A 16,385-nucleotide genomic window follows, 5' to 3' on the forward strand; every position below is an offset into this window, starting at 1 on the left:
CACTGATATGTTTATGTGACTGTCTATAATGATGTGCTGATGCTGATGTTATTTAGTAATTTGTTAGTTGACAAGATCAGGGTCTGTCCTTAAAATGTGTGTGTTGTAAACTACCTAAATTAAACATACACGATCTAGAGCCATTTATAACATTATTACCTTAGCTAATAGGCTGCTTGCAGTCCAAATATTAGACATTGCAGGAAATAAAGAAGTAATTAAGGAATGAACGGAAATATAATAGAGAGAGACAAGGTAAAAAATTCTAAAATATGGTTTATTGTAGGCTAAAATGTGTTTTATAATCATATCCAAATTCCAAATACTAATATAGTATTATAATACTAATATAGTATTATAATAAAGGTTGCTTAGACGTCATCCATCCTGGAACTATTGGCCACATCCCTGTGCAGCTCTCCGGACTTTATTACAAGTCGCGCACGGAAGTTTTGATCACGTGATCCAACTCCATTGTAAATATTTTTCTCCAGAGGGTGAATACTTGCTGATGTCGCTGTTTTAACCGCACACATTTTCACGATCTAATATTTCCTTACTTTTAACGGCGTATGATTAGTTTTGCATATCTACAGTATTTGAATAGTGAAGTTAAGCAGAAAAGATGAACGTAGATCTTCCGCAAACAGGACAGACCGGAGCTGCAGCGGCATCCATCACATCCAGCAGCAACTGCGTCCCGAACAGCACCTCTGCCGCGAATGCCAGCAGCATACCTGCGGTCGGCAGCAGTAATGGTGGGTATAATTAATTATTACAACAGTTTGAAGTTGACATCATTCTAAGCCTCATGGATAGTTCACCCAAAAATACAATTATCTCATTATTTACACACCATCATGCATCCCAGATCTGTATGACTTTATTTATTCTGCTGATAACAAAGATTTTAGAAGAATATTTCAGCTCTGTAGGTTCATACAATGCAAGTGAATGGTGGCCAGAACTTTGAAGGCTGAAAAAGGATATAAAGGCAGCAAAAATTCTCGAAACGACGTCTTTAGACGCGGTATGATAGGTGTAGGTGAGAAATAGATCAATATTTATGTCTTTATATATATATTTTACTTAAATCTCCACTTTTCACTCCACATCCTTCCACATAATTTTTTTTTTGGCAATTCACACACGTTGTGCAAATCATCACCTACCTGACAGGTTGTAGAATTTATAGTAAAATAAGATCTGTGTGGTGTCTAAATGTATGTAAGCTGCATGCTGTCTGTTATAGGCATTCATGCATTCTTACTGCATCAAATCAGTATTAATATAGATCTGTCACACAGTAAAGAGTGTCAATTATTTAAGTAGTTTCGTTTTGCATTAAATTCCATTTTTTAATGTTTTATATTATAATTTTTTTAAGTGTTTAAAAATGTAAAGCACTGTTTACTCTGTTCTCTATTTAATTACTGGTTCTTGAATAATTTCTTTAAAAGATTGAAGCAATTTTTTACAAGAGACACTAAGGGCCACATTGTTTTAAATTAAATATATATATGTATATATATATATTGTTTTTATTTTATTGATTTGTTTTAAGTAAAATAAGAACAAAATGCAAAACTAAGTTAACATAAAACTGTTAAGGAAGCTTTTTTTCCACTCGTTTAGCTTTTTACTTAGCACGTGATAATCAGGCTAAATCGTTTCCTTTATTTTTATGCACTTTTTTAACATTATTATTATTTATTTATTTTTCAATAATAACAAGGTAGTGTTTAGTTTGTAATGTATTCCTTGTGCCCTCTTGTGAACTTAGGACATTTTAAATGTCTATATTTGATTTACAACTTTATTGCATTTTTGCATAGATTGAAGCAGAGATCATTTTGTCTGAACCTCTAGTACAATACATGTTACTTTGTTCAGTACCCTTATGTCCAGGTTTTGTAAATCACAATCTTGAAAAAGAAAAAAAAAATCATGATTCTCAATTTATCCAGAATTATGCAGCTCTTAAGACATGGAGTCGTGTGGATTATGCTGACTTTGTCCTTTATGGACCTACAGAGCAGAGATATTCTTCAAATAAATATTTATTTGTGTTCAGCAGAAGAAAGAAATTCATACACATCTGGGATGGCATGAGGGTGAGTAAATAAGTCGGTTTTCATTTTTGGGTGAACTATACATTTAAGCCAAATAGCTAAATGTGTGTGTGAGCATAGTAAAATTGATACCCACAAATCTAGGGACTTTTATGAGGATTAGGGAAACTCATAGACAACACATAATTAAATTGTATATTTATGGTGATAATGTATATTATTTGTGCAGCTTTAACCTGTCTGAGAATGTCTGTCATTCTTTTGTCGTCTCTCAGTTTCCACCTCGGCTGCCATGGCAACCCCATCTGATTCGGCCGTGTCAAACGGCGTGTATATGCCCACAGGTATCACCAATGGCGATGTAAAGCCTGTTATCTCATCGACACCACTGGCTGATTTCCTGATGCAGTTGGAGGACTACACACCCACTGTGAGTGCAGTAGGTCTTTTGCTTGTTGATGGTACGTTTTGAATTGCTCTGTTGACAAACAGTTTGTGTTCCAGATCCCAGATGCAGTTACAGGATACTACCTCAATCGAGCTGGTTTTGAAGCGTCAGATCCAAGAATGTGAGTTGGAACTGATGTTTTCTCACACAGCTGCTCTGTATTAGTTCTAAAGACCATTTTTAAGCCCTCTGTGTATGCTGAAACTTTGAAGCTTTGATACTTCAATTGCACCAAAGTTCTCAAACTTTAATCTACATATTTTGAGTCTAAGGTCAATTCTTACTCTTTTTATTTAAGATAAAAGTCTGTCATAGTCATTTCTTTCAAACTACATATTCACTTCTTATGAAGAGTGGTGCGTTGTTAGTAATGGGCCAGACCAGTATTGATTATTGTAATTTGTTACATGAATTATAATATTATACATCAAAAATTATTTTAACATGCATAACATGTTTGCAAATTATTTTAATACTAGTCATCAAAGAGCCCATGCTTTAACTGTTTTTAAACGTATTACTCTTAATAAACAACATGGTCTAAAACAACATTATCCCCTTCTGTTTTGATAGAATCCGTCTCATCTCACTGGCATCTCAGAAGTTCATTTCAGACATTGCAAATGATGCACTGCAGCACTGCAAAATGAAAGGCACAGCCTCTGGAAGCTCCAGAAACAAAGCCAAGGTTTGAGCTCTCAGAATCCATACATTTGTGTATATTGAACATTTAGAAAAATACATGTGTATATCTCATTATGTATTACAAGTCATTTTTATCTCTTATTTACACTATAATTAATTACAGGACAAGAAGTACACACTGACAATGGAAGATCTGACTCCAGCACTGTCAGAATATGGCATAAATGTTAAGAAACCTCACTACTTCATTTGAGGAGATGTGCCTCACATACATAGACTGCTGGAATTGTGTTTGTCACATCAAAGCTCTGAAAAAATTGTCCTGTAGTGCGGGAAGATCAGCACACTAGGCAAGAAGTGGAACCTTTTGGGATATAGCAGCTTTTTTTGTATTTTCTTTAAAGGAATAGTTCACCCAAAAATGAAAATTCTCTCATCATTTACTCACCCATATGCCATCCCAGATGTGTATGATTTTCTGTCTACAGCTGAATTCCAACAAAGGTTTTTAGAAGAATATCTCATCTCTGTTTTTCCATTCAATGCAAGTGAATTGTAGTCAGAACATTGAAGTTCTAAAAAGAAAATAAAGGCATAATAAAAGTAACCGTTGGACTCCAGTGGTTAAATCTGTGTCTTCAGAATTTATATGACAGGTGTGGGTGAGAAACAGATCAATATTTAAGTCCTTTTTTACTATAAATTCTCCTCCCTGCCAAGTAAGTGGCGATATGCACAAAGAAAGCAAATTGCCTAAAACAAAAGAAGAATGTGAAAGTGGAGATTTATAGTAAAAGAAAAAAAAAGGAATTAAGTATTAATTTATTTCTCAATCACATTTATCATATCACTTCAGATGTTAGAGATTTAACCACTGGAGTCGTTTAGATAAATGTTATGGTGCATTTATGTGCTTTTTTGGAACGTCAAAGTTCTGGCCACAATTCACATGCTTTAAAACAGATCTACAGAGCTGAAATATTCTTCTAAATATCTTTGTGTTCTGCAGAAGAAGAAAAGTCATATACATCTGTGATGCATGTGGGAAAATCATGTGATAATTTTCAATTTTGGTCAAACAGTTCCTTTTAAGCTTATTTGAGTTTTTGGATTACACCACACCATTTGTGACATGTTGACATCAATAACATTCTCTTTAAATAAATTCCCTGGGGGGCGCGGGTGGCATCAATACATACTGTACCACTTTCCAAAAGCACACCTCACCCTCCTCTGCTTTATGGATATAGTTTCACACCATATGAGGCTTGAGTTGTAATGTGTTGCATTATTAATAGTAGAGAAAAATCTGAACACTGGTCTAACTCTCCTGTTTATTTCATTGTGATTTCTTAATCCTTAATAGACATTTGTTTAAAAAGGCAAGCAAACAACTTTGTGTCTACAAAGTGGAATCCCAACAACAAAATATTGTAGTTTGCAATGAAATATAAAAAGGGCAAGCCCAAACAGATTCAAATTCAAATCCCAATTCAAAACCTTCTCAATCCCCACCAAAAAGAAATGGAAATTCACTCTTTTCACTCGTATTGTAAAAATTGAGATTCCCAATTTGGCAAAAACTTTGGTCAGATCTTCAGTATGGTCCTAAGCCTCATCCACCCTCAGGTTTTATTTGTTGTATATGATACAGCAGAAGGGAATATTTACTGGATCCAAAGTTTAGATATATTTGGTGATAAGGATGTTTTCTAACTAAATACAGGCTTATCTCACCATTTTCAGTCCATTCCTGCTTATAGCATCAATTTGGGTTACAGTCATAACTTGACAACAAGATTCTTCTTGTTATTGCATGGTGAATTTGCTAAAACAAACGTGTACACAGGTTGAGAACATTCTGTATATTTGATGTTGTAATGCATTTTCACATAAGCAAGGATTGTACAGCTGTAAAATAGATGCAAGATGTTTGGATACAAACAGGAAAATACATTGTTACAGCAGCAAATATGATAGTCAAGCAAAGACAGTTACAAATAAAAAGTTCTAAAAATCTTTCACATTTTGAGGTGGATGTTTGCAAAAGAGAGCATTCAACAAAAACAAACAACAAAAAACGTTGCAAGTAAATGACAACTAAGACCCTTATGGACTTCTTGTCATTACTATTATGAAGAATATATACATTTTTAAGTTAGGTAATTAAAATAAGTAACTTAAGATATATGCTTGTGACACGTGATTAAATTAAACAATAATTAATAATTAAATTATTAAACAATATCAAAAATAAAAAATAAAAAAACACCCAATTCTCAATAATGGGTCTCATTCTATAAATTTTTCTAGGTAACTTATAGTAAAACTAAAACAGATGCAATGACATTCTAAACATTCATAAGCGCAACTATTAAGATTATCTACAGTTCAACATCAGTGTTCCCAAATTACACTGCGTTGCATAGTAATTTCTTCCTTTGCAAATTGACTTTAAAGCACAGTAGGGAGAACACTCAAACTATTAGATGAGGAATGTAAAGCTAACCACTGCAGTGTGGCAAACTGAAGTTGAATGATTCACTTAAATTACGTGCAAGATGATGGTAAATCAACTTCATAGCATTCTAAACAACTTAAACATGTTGCTTTATGCTTTCTTAGCTCAAGCTTCAATATGTAGGTGGGATATAATCAAACCAGCCTTTGAAAGATTATAATAACAATGCACAGACATCAGACCCACTGACAAACGTTATGCTCATAAAATTAGCTTGATGGTTTAGCTGAGCAGCTTATGGCGGTCAAACACAGTCTTGCGTTGCTCCTGGACCTGTTTCTTCCAGCGCTGCTGTGCTCCCTCTACCCTCTCGAGCACCGTATTTCCACGGCCCTGTTCACCATCCACACGAGGCCTCACATCCTGTAGAAGGAGACGAATGATATAAAACACCTATTTTGATTTCATGGGGTCTGTTTAGGCATGTGAAATCAATTTAAAAGTAAAAAAAATTACTTTATTTATTATTAATTTTACAATGTAAAATTTGCTTTGAAATTGGTGCAAAGTAAGAATCAAACTTTTCAAATAGATACAGTAGATGTACACATGCCTCTGAATCCTCCTCGTTCTGCAATGGCATGATGTAGGGATCACGTTTGCGGATCAGAGGATCAACTAGAAGCAGGAAAAGCATATAGAGCAGAAGAGCTCCTACCACTGACAAGTAGATGATAATAGTCACCTGGGAAAGAAGATAGTGGCTATGACAACACAATGTCATGTGGTTTGAATTTTGATACCCATCTCTGCTTAAATTGTACAACTAGATTAAAGAAATTAGAGAACAGAGAGATAATAAACGTATATTTCATTGAAAGTGTGTTTTCCTTGGGTAACATTAAACATGGATTAATTATTGGAAGTTGCTCAATACCTTGATAGTATTGCTGCTTCGTTCTTCATACTTGCACTCACAAAGAAGGCAGTAGGCCTCAACATCATGACCAGGCACTGGCATAGGCTCCACCACATGCAGACAGTTACTACAAACAACAAATTCACAAGCGATCATCAGAGACATAAGTATGAGGCAGTTCACACATCTGTGTAGAATTTAAATCACAGACAATAATCGTATTCTTCAAAGATTATTTGCAATACACATTTCCAGACCCTCACCAGTCTTTCTGGGACACGTTCCTATTGTAGATATGTCCATTTATGTTTCGGTAGGGTGGACAGATGCACTTGCATCGCACATCTTCAAAACTCTGTGTGACAGGAACATATTAGGTGTCATGTTTGGAAGACATTTGACTTATGTTGGAAAATACTAGGGTCATAAGTGTGAAGTATAAACACAGTTATGTATGTGTCAGGGGAATCCAGTACCTTATCTGCATGTGTATGTGATACGAGTTGTATGAGAAGTAGAAACACCAGAATAAGTGCTGGTGCCTGGAGATCTCGAGCAATGCTGGACGACATGATATCTGTACATAAATATCATTTGTTTCAGCAGTTCAGATAGTCGCTGGTATGAAGCATATAATTGTGAAAACATATCCTGTTTCATTGAGACATAATTAAATGAAATTGGACGAATACAACCAAATAAATGAAAGCAAGAGCAACAACTTGCTATCCGTTTAAAGGCTTATTCCTATTTAACAAACAATTTATTCCTGATCATCTTGCGTATTGAGTGGCTTATGCAGCATTTATATTATGCTTAGATAAACCAGCCCTCAGTTCTTCTGTCTAAGTCTTTTTCCTTCACAATTTAGTATTTTGAGATGCGTCTAAATTAAGAAAACGTTAACGTAAAGATATAGACGAACATTAAATATTTACATGAATCAACGTCCATCAAACAGTTGTTTACATTTACCCTACTTACCGGAAGTTCATAAATTTCAGTGTTTATGAGGGATGAGTTCTTTGCCCCGCCCCATAGCCGGTGAAAGGCAACTTAAAAGACTTCACAAACTAAGATTTTATTACATACTCTCAAGTATAAACAGAATAACATGACTTAACTTTATATCACAACTACACATAAACAGTAAACACATTCTACCCAGTTTTGGAATAACGCCATAATCAAAGTGGATAAATACATAAATATCTGCCTGCCTGCAATGTATTGCAACTGCAAACATTACAGGCATGAAAATGGACGATCAAACACAAACATCGGCATGTGAACATTATTTCGGAGTCCCTTTACATATTTGAACATTGATAATACCCAGAGCCATTCTACTAAGACTGTCAACGGATGTAGAAAAGAAAGTCCCGCATTATATCTAAAATGGCAAATCGCCTTTTAGAAATAGACATTGCCTGTCAATCAACTCGAGAACGCGCATGCGCATTAGATAGACAAGTCGGGAAAATAACGTTTTGTTTTTTGTTTTCTTTAATGTTTAATTTGAGGTACAAAAACAAAAAATACAATAAATTCTGATTTGAAATATACTCTTTGATCATGATCTTGTCTAATCATTTTAGAGATTTGGGACTTTGCTTGTTAAAGTAGATAGGAGTTGTACTTGTATGGTGCTTGTTTACATGGAAAAATTGCCTCCGAGTGGACGTACTTGCTAAAAATAACTTTGTTTTAAATCATGAGACTTCCCATAGTTTGGTCGATTTAAATATTTTGTTTCTATTGGCTGCTTTAACCGTCACTCAGACTGCGCTGCATCCAATCACCGAACAGCCTTTCAATCGTATAATTGTGGCGAAGGTCGGAAGATGGCGGAAAATTTGAAAGGTAAGAATATATCGTATTAATCTCTGGTTTAAACGGTTAACACAACATATGTTTGACCAATTACTTGTGCTATTGGTTCAAGAGTTGCTTCTCCTATTAACACCGGGAAGAGACACTCCATTACGGAGGTAACTTTGCTGAAGTTGTTCATACAACTTAAAATTAGGTCGATGTTAAGGCTCCCGCGCGCTTATGCAGGAACACATTGAACAAGCGCGCTGTGAATTTCGCAGTCTAACTTCTCTTTCTTCTTTGCAAATACATTTCTTATTTCGTTGTGCAGAGTAAAAAATGCAACACGTGGTTTGCACACTCAGTAGTTTGCCATATCCAAATATCTGTTTTGTTAACTTTTCCGTAAACTCGAGAAATCAAACCAACACCGTGTGCATGGAAGCCTGACACTTTATCTAGACAACAATCATGCAACCTTTTACTTATGTAGTTGTTTACCCACTTTTCCTGATCGTTAGGTTCACTGAATCTTTTGGCATATTTGCATTATGACAATTAGTATTTAGCTAGTTAAATGACCGATTGGTTGATGCATGTGGAGTTTTATAGAATATTTATAACAGGCTGACAAATTGATCCAGTTGTATTTGAAATCTGTTTAAGAAAAAGAAGCTATGTATTTCTATATATATATATATATATATATATATATATATATATATATATATATATATATATATATATATATATGCGCAAGAACAGACCTTTGGTGACAAAAACGACAATGAGCTGCAGGAACAAATGCATACAAATAAAATAAATTACAATCAAAAGAAAGAGGACACGTTAATTTTCAAAGTAGATTTAAAAAAATGGCAAAATGCATAAAAATGGCCTACCATATTTGTTAATGATTTGTAAATCACCAACTTATTTAAAAAAATATCTACTTTGATATATTTAGTGTTTTGCAAAAATCACAGTCATTTTATCATACAAATCAAGTAATGCATATTTCAAAATTAAACCATCATAAAGTTAATCCCAGTTTTTTTTCTTTCTGAAAATGTTTAAGAATAAAATACATGCTCTAATGTTTGGTGCACTCATTACAATCCAAATTAAATCTCTCTCAAAAACTAATTACATGGGATCAGTAGGATAGGATTATATAGGAAAACAAAGTAGTTTTTTCTGTGGTGTTTCTGTCATGGTTTACAGGACCCGTCATCAGACTAGTTTTTTCAGCAGTTTACTGCATATGCTGATCTAAAGTTGGTAAATATGTCTGAGTCTGTTGGCATTTTACGCCTTTGTTTTTCATGCAAATAACAGTTAACTGTTTTGCAGGTCAATTTTGTAGGGTTGCATGTATTGCTACTTCACAGCAGCTGGAGACGCTCTGTCGAGAGCAGGGTGTGATATGCAATGAGATGGGCATCAACAAACAAAATCTGTGTGATTATGAGGTGGAATACCTCTGTGACTACAAAAGAAACATCATCAACGAGGGGAGGACACAAACAACACAGGTGAGGGTAAAACTCTGCCTCTTAAAATGACTAGGCCTATGTTATGATGAAAATGACAATGCATTGATTTTGTATGATAAGTGTAGTGTGAACTATTAGATCATAATCCTCTGTGTATCTTTTATTTCTGTAGCTGCAGAGAAAGATGTTTTGTTTTTAGTGATTGAAAATATTATTTTAGGCTGGTGAGCTGGCCCAGATGTAATCATAACTTTTTTAACCTATTTTAATAATTGTATAATCTTTGCTGATTTTTAAAGGAATAGTTTACTGAAAAATGAATTGATTATGAAAAATGATTTACTTGCCCTCATCCCTGATGTGTGACTTGATTTCTTGAACACAAACGAAGGTTTTTAGAAGATCTCAGCTCTGTTGTTCCATACAATGCAAGTAAACTTTGAAGCTCCAAAAAGCACATAAAGGCATCATAAAAGCAATCCATGTCTGTAGAAGCAATATTATTGGTTTTGGGGAGAAACAGATCAATATTTAAGTCCTTTTTTACTACAAATAGGCATGTCAATTTCCAGACATTTGTACATTGTACATTTGTGGAAATTCATGATCAATTCATTGATTAATCACTAATGTTAATATCGCAAAATGCACGTGACTTCAAATAAGATGTGCGTGTAGCTTACTGTTTAAATATAATTAAAATTATTACACTTTAGAAATGCAATTATTGCCATTTTCCTCTCAAAATAGTCTTAGTTTAGTGTATTTTAATACATTTAGGCAATGTTTTGTATGAAATTGTGAATTGTTTAATGCCTGTTAATGAATTACTTTTAAAAATACATATTTGAGTTCATTAAAACTTCACGTTGTGGATCGTGGGATATTTTGGACATTTGGACATATTTTTATTTATTTTTTAGAAATCAAGTCAAACAACAAGCTGTGTAAACACCGTACATTTACATACCACTTCTCTGGTGTTGATATCAGATGAATGTGCCTCTGTGCTTTCCCTGTGATCATTCATGTAATTGTAGGTTGGGATGAAACAAGTAGATTAAAAGTGCTTGTTGTCATGTTGCACTTTCACTGTGTGCAGAAAACAGTAATGTTCATTTATAGAGAAGTGCTCACACATTGTTTTTGTTGAGCCAGAATTCCATGTTTTAGCGTTATATGAGGTGAAGAATCACAATTTATGGTAGCAGTATTGTCAGATTGTATTGCTGATTTGAAATGTTCTTTGATCGTAATCTTGACCAACCGATTTTAAGATTGACTAAACGCTCTTCTCTCCTAAAAGAAGTTCTTTTGTTTTTGGCGATTCACGTTCATCGTGCATATCGCCACTTATCAGTCAGGGAGTAGAATTTATAGTAAAAAAAAAGTACATAAATATTGATCTGTTTCACGCCCACACCTATCATATCACTTCTAAAGTCATGGATAAGAGTTGTATGGATTGCTTTTCTGCTGCTTTTATATTTTTTTTTAGCGTTTAAAAGTTTTGTTTACCATTCTCTTGCATTGTATGGTCCAACAGAGCTGAGATATTCTTAAAATCTTCGTTTGTGTTCAAGAAATCAAGATATACACATCTGGGATGGCATGAGGTAACTAAATGATTTTGGGTAAACTATCCCTTTAAGTGTAAAATCTGTGGAATTAATTTAAATATGGTAAAGTATGTTAAAAGTACTAAGAGTACTATACCGTTAATGGTTGATCAGCATGCAAAGTGGTTTTCTGCTGAGTTTGCAGGCGTACATTCTGTGTGTGCCCCTACCAATCAGTCCTATTGCCTCCTTCACAGGAGTTATTCTTGGTGAAATGGAGGGGCTACCCCGAATCCAGCAACACATGGGAGCCACGGAAGAACCTGAAGTGCGTAGATCTGCTTAACCAGTTCTGGGAGGACCTGAATGCAGAAATGCAGAGACAGAAGAAGCGTGTCATCCCCAAAAAGCTAGACGCCGGCACTGCGTTCCACCTCGTCCAGCGGGCAAAACTCAGGCAGACCCTTGCACTGTGGGAGGTGCACCTCAACAGCTTGGGTGCCCACAAAGGCCACATTTACGTCAGGAACCAGATCGACCTAGAAGGCCCACCTAAGACCTTCACATACATAAATGACTATAAAGTTGGTGATGGGATCATGCTCAATGAAGTGGCTGTGGGCTGTGATTGCACAGACTGCCTGGGCAGCCCCGCGGATGGCTGCTGTGCTGGAGCTTCGCAGCACAAGTTTGCTTACAATGAATTGGGCCAGGTGCGCATTCGGCCAGGGTTGCCCATTTATGAGTGCAACAAACGGTGCCGCTGTGGCCTGGATTGCCCCAACAGAATAGTGCAGAGGGGCATTCGATATTCCCTCTGCATTTTTAGGACAGACAATGGTAGGGGCTGGGGGGTGCGAACCATGGAACGCATTCGCAAGAACACTTTCGTCATGGAGTATGTTGGGGAGGTGAGAAGTGTGGAAGTGTTCGAGCCATATATTTGCTTTTGCTCAGTCTGAATCTGATATCAAATGTCACACTGGCACACTCAAGTATTTGTGCTAGTTTGCATATAGGATCAGTCAGTTTTTTTTAATTAAGCCTAGGCCTAAATGGTTTCCCATTTATATTTAGTGGTGTGTCATTAAGTCATTTTGGCTTAATCGCAGAATTGCCTAATTTCAATCATTTTTACTTGAGTGCTGCAGTTTTGTCTGCTTAAGGTTTTAGTGTTATCATAAATACATATTTTGATTCTCTAGTAGATATTGCATTTATCAAGCAACTGAAAGTTTCCACCTTGTCATGAGTGATTGGCTGATTATTTGTTTCTCAGAAGAGAGTCTGGCTGCATAATTGTTTGACCAGTTTTTTCCCATTCTGCTTTAGATCATTACAACAGAGGAAGCAGAACGGAGAGGTCATGTGTATGATAAAGAAGGAGCAACCTACCTTTTTGACTTGGATTATGTGGACGACGAATACACGGTGGATGCTGCTCACTACGGAAACATCTCCCACTTTGTCAACCACAGCGTGAGTGAATTTGAGCTTGGATATTGTAAACGACCTCAGAGCTGTTTTACTTTGTTTAATCTGTAGGAATATTAGTAAACAAAAAATTTTACTCTTCTTTGGACAGTTTTTAGTTACTGGTATGTATAAAAAATATGTTATAATTTCAGTATAGTGAAGTATATGTTCCCTACATTGTCTCCACACAGTGTGACCCCAACCTCCAGGTATATAATGTGTTTATTGAGAACTTGGATGAGCGACTGCCACGGATAGCATTTTTCGCCACACGTGGCATAAAGGCAGGAGAGGAGCTCACCTTTGACTACAAAATGAAGAGTAAGTGTGTAGCTGAGTAGTGAAAGCCAAACATTTAAAAAAATTAACCAAACATTTTATTTGTTTCCTCACACGCATTTTCTTCCAAACTCATGCATCTTTCCGTGTTCTGTGAAACACAAAAAAACACTGCTTTTTTCCATGAAAAGAAAGTATAGTGACCAGTGGTTGTCAAGCTCCAAAAAGGACAAAGTACTGCAGCACACCATAGCTGTATCATAAAAGTAGCACATACAACTTAAGTGCTTTATTCCATGTTTTCTATATCCATTTCTGTTATAGCTCTCAAATGTCATGCACTCTTCAGCATATTAATTTAAATTTAGGCTTTTATTAAACTTTTATTCAAATTCGGCGCATCATGTTTGCTTTCCAAACACGCAAGAAGCAATGGCATTTGGTGTTTTGGACGCCAAACATGGCGTGATGGGTCTTGATGAACCACGTTTGAATATACATTTGTGAATGAGAGACTTACATTAGGTTCTGTGTGTGAAAACCATACCAGAAATGGTATGAATAAATAGTATAAACTGCCCTAATGTACACAACAAAGATTAATTTGTATTTGGATTATGAATATATCTAAGCAATGTAGACTTTTATTTAATTAAATGTCTCTCTCTTTTTTCAGTCGATCCAGTAGATGCCGAGAGTGAAAAGATGGATTCTAATTTCAGTTTGACAGGACTTCCAGGTTCTCCTAAGAAACGCATGCGCATGGAGTGCAAATGTGGGGTTGCGACATGCAGAAAGTACCTTTTTTAGAGGTTGTTGCCACACTGAGTCCAGATAAACATCTTTGGTATGGCAAATGTTTCGGAAGGTATTATCAAATACCTCATTGAATTTAAGATTTTTGTTTTATTCTTTTTTATTATTATTTCCCCAAGATCAACTTCAGCTTTTCATTCAATGAGTGAAGTAATGTAATAACTGTTAATTGTCAGTCAGTAAAAAATAAAAATCATATTTGGGATAATGCTCAAAAGTTGTGACACCATGGGGACCATATGGGACATTTTAAATGTACAGATGTTTGTATTTTTTCTTTTTCCTCAAAATTGTCATAAATGTACAATTTATCAGTTTTAAGTAGATTGATTGTCCTGCTTTTATTTGTAAAAAAATTTCCTTTTAACAATCTTTTGTAGCATTAATTTTTTTTTACTTTTGTAGCCCTGTTTTTAACAAGTATCTTTATTAGGTGCCTGTTCAGTGTAAAATATCAATGCTTTAAAATGCCCTTTACTTAAAGGAATAGTTCACCCATGAAAATGAAAATTCTCTCATTATTCACACACCCTCATGGCATCCCAGATGTGTATGACATTCTTTCTTCTGCAGAATATAAATGAAGATTTTTTGAAAAATATTTCCAGTCTGTGCATACAATGCAAGTGAATGAGTGCCAAAATGTTGATGCCCCAAAAAGCACAAAGGCATTAGAAAAGTAATCCATACGACTCCAGTGTTTTAATTAATATCTTCAGAAGCGGTATGATATGTGTGGGTGAGAAACGGATCAGTATTTAAATCCTTTTTTTTTTACCAGAAATTCTTCTCCATGCCCAGTAGGGCGGCGATATGCATGACGATTTTGAATCACCAAAAATGCAAGAAGACTGTGAAAGTTAAAGTGGAGATTAACTGAGCAGGGAGGAGAATTTATAATAAACAAAGAAAAGGACTTAAATACTGTTCTGTTTCTCACCCACACCTATCATATCATTTCTGAAGACAGTGATTTAACCACTGGAGTCTTATGGATTACCTTTATGCTGACTTCTAAAAATCTTTATTTGAGTTCAGCGGAAGAGAGAAAGTCATACACATCTGGGATGGCATGAGGGTGAGTAAATTACAAATGTTTGGGTGAACATTCCCTTTAAAGCATATAATGATTTTGTCTTGAAATATTCACCAGGGGGTGAAATTGTACTATTATTGTACAAAGGCGCAACATTATCAGACTGAGGAATGGTGGACCAACACAAGTTGCAGTCTTTTATACATGCATAATGTTGTCTTTATGGATTTTATTTGTATATAGTCTAACAATCCATGTGTCAAAATATATTCATTTTACTATCAATTTGGTCTTTCTGAGGCTGTATTTGAGAGCTGGACTTTAAACAAAAGGATGTATGAATAAGCAGAAGAGCTTGAATGCTGTTTTTTACAGATCTATCTGCTAGCTACTACTATCCAGGCAGTTTTCAGAGCAGGACAGTGCAACTTTGGGATGTTGAGTTAGATTCATTTGATAGGACAGTCTCAGGAATGTGTCATCCTCATTAAAGTAACAGAGTAAAACAAAATATGTGCATATGTATATATTTAAAATTTACCACTTGCTATTTTTATTAGTTTTGTATTGGGGGCTAGTTGCCTTGATGTTGTCACATGACTTCACATTTATGTCAGAGCAGACACATGCATGTTCAACATAAACTTGAGAACATGTTTGGTGTCCTTGATTATTAAATCATATCATGAGTTCCATTGCGCTGTGAATATTGTTTGTATAATGTCAATACCAAAGTTTCAATCATTTTGATTAATCATCCTAATATGTGAAAGGATGTACACTAAAAGACAAATAAATTAATCAAGCCAATGAAAATAGTTGGGGTGTATTGTTTTTTTAAGCTCAAGAAGTGAACATGTTTTGGTTGTCAAGCACTACATCTGTCCACTTTGTGCGCTTGTTTTGGTTACCCATCCATATATTAATTCAGTAATAAAAGTGTAACTACTTTTTTGGTCAAGGTCTAGAAAAGGGGAACCAAGGGTCAAAGATTTCTTTAAGGACCTGTGTTACCATCACTGTTACAGTGGTGTTCAGTCACCCGGTAACTCGATGCTGTGACTTCAGAGCAATGTATGACCTTTTAGATGCTCAGGGCATGCTTTTAAAGTGCACTGCAAAAGCCATATCCTTGTCTCAGTGACTGACCTGTGCTAATTTTGAGACTAGAAGATGCAGCTCTTAAAAATGCAATATGTAATATATTTATTGTACAAAAGCATGCATTTATCATAATGTTATCAGAGATTTGAAATAATGGCTTCTCCGAAAACAATGCTACAGCCAGTATATTATACTTTGAAATGTTTGTTCCGGGCCGGAATCTCTGTTTGTGCCTGCCTGTGTGATCCCGCCCACTGCC

At 35.3% G+C, this 16,385-nt stretch overlaps 3 protein-coding genes across 6 annotated transcripts; 2 read left to right on the forward strand and 1 right to left on the reverse strand.

The window, feature by feature from the left end:
- Positions 1 to 446: 446 nt before the first annotated feature.
- On the forward strand, positions 447 to 3,476 carry LOC127630793 (transcription initiation factor TFIID subunit 10-like). The gene is made up of 5 exons (XM_052108576.1): positions 447 to 758; positions 2,348 to 2,502; positions 2,577 to 2,641; positions 3,094 to 3,208; positions 3,329 to 3,476. The coding sequence occupies exons 1-5, from the start codon at positions 626 to 628 to the stop codon at positions 3,416 to 3,418; spliced, it is 558 nt and encodes a 185-aa protein (XP_051964536.1). The 5' UTR covers positions 447 to 625; the 3' UTR covers positions 3,419 to 3,476.
- Positions 3,477 to 5,902: 2,426 nt separating this feature from the next.
- On the reverse strand, positions 5,903 to 7,580 carry LOC127630790 (putative protein 2). 4 transcript variants are annotated; one of them, XM_052108572.1, is made up of 6 exons: positions 7,530 to 7,580; positions 7,022 to 7,122; positions 6,809 to 6,900; positions 6,564 to 6,672; positions 6,240 to 6,371; positions 5,903 to 6,049 (listed from the first exon to the last, which is right to left on the reverse strand). In XM_052108572.1, exons 2-6 carry the CDS (start codon positions 7,115 to 7,117, stop codon positions 5,909 to 5,911), a joined length of 570 nt encoding a protein of 189 aa, XP_051964532.1. In that variant the 5' UTR covers positions 7,118 to 7,122; positions 7,530 to 7,580; the 3' UTR covers positions 5,903 to 5,908. The 4 variants fall into 4 exon arrangements, with proteins under 4 accessions (XP_051964532.1, XP_051964531.1, XP_051964534.1 ...); XM_052108571.1 differs by lacking the exon at positions 7,530 to 7,580 and adding an exon at positions 7,484 to 7,520; XM_052108574.1 differs by lacking the exon at positions 7,530 to 7,580 and adding an exon at positions 7,471 to 7,513.
- A 797-nt stretch (positions 7,581 to 8,377) lies between these two features.
- Positions 8,378 to 15,823, forward strand: LOC127630784 (histone-lysine N-methyltransferase SUV39H1-like). Its single transcript, XM_052108554.1, has 6 exons — positions 8,378 to 8,408; positions 9,714 to 9,895; positions 11,673 to 12,326; positions 12,748 to 12,894; positions 13,083 to 13,212; positions 13,847 to 15,823. The coding sequence occupies exons 1-6, from the start codon at positions 8,390 to 8,392 to the stop codon at positions 13,978 to 13,980; spliced, it is 1,266 nt and encodes a 421-aa protein (XP_051964514.1). The 5' UTR covers positions 8,378 to 8,389; the 3' UTR covers positions 13,981 to 15,823.
- Positions 15,824 to 16,385: the final 562 nt, after the last annotated feature.

Source organism: Xyrauchen texanus, chromosome 37 (assembly GCF_025860055.1).
Source record: "Xyrauchen texanus isolate HMW12.3.18 chromosome 37, RBS_HiC_50CHRs, whole genome shotgun sequence".
Classification (NCBI taxonomy): domain Eukaryota; kingdom Metazoa; phylum Chordata; class Actinopteri; order Cypriniformes; family Catostomidae; genus Xyrauchen; species Xyrauchen texanus.

Excerpts from the sequence above, each read along its gene's own strand:
- LOC127630793 (XM_052108576.1), top strand. The coding sequence starts at position 626 with ATGAACGTAGATCTTCCGCAAACAGGACAGACCGGAGCTGCAGCGGCA. Across the intron at positions 759-2,347 it reads TGCGGTCGGCAGCAGTAATG|TTTCCACCTCGGCTGCCATG; the intron begins GTGGGTATAATT and ends GTCGTCTCTCAG. Across the intron at positions 2,503-2,576 it reads TGGAGGACTACACACCCACT|ATCCCAGATGCAGTTACAGG; the intron begins GTGAGTGCAGTA and ends TTTGTGTTCCAG.
- LOC127630790 (XM_052108571.1), bottom strand. Across the intron at positions 6,901-7,021 it reads CACATACACATGCAGATAAG|AGTTTTGAAGATGTGCGATG; the intron begins GTACTGGATTCC and ends CCTGTCACACAG. Across the intron at positions 6,372-6,563 it reads GAAGCAGCAATACTATCAAG|GTGACTATTATCATCTACTT; the intron begins GTATTGAGCAAC and ends CTTCTTTCCCAG.
- LOC127630784 (XM_052108554.1), top strand. Across the intron at positions 12,327-12,747 it reads TCATGGAGTATGTTGGGGAG|ATCATTACAACAGAGGAAGC; the intron begins GTGAGAAGTGTG and ends ATTCTGCTTTAG. Across the intron at positions 12,895-13,082 it reads CCCACTTTGTCAACCACAGC|TGTGACCCCAACCTCCAGGT; the intron begins GTGAGTGAATTT and ends GTCTCCACACAG.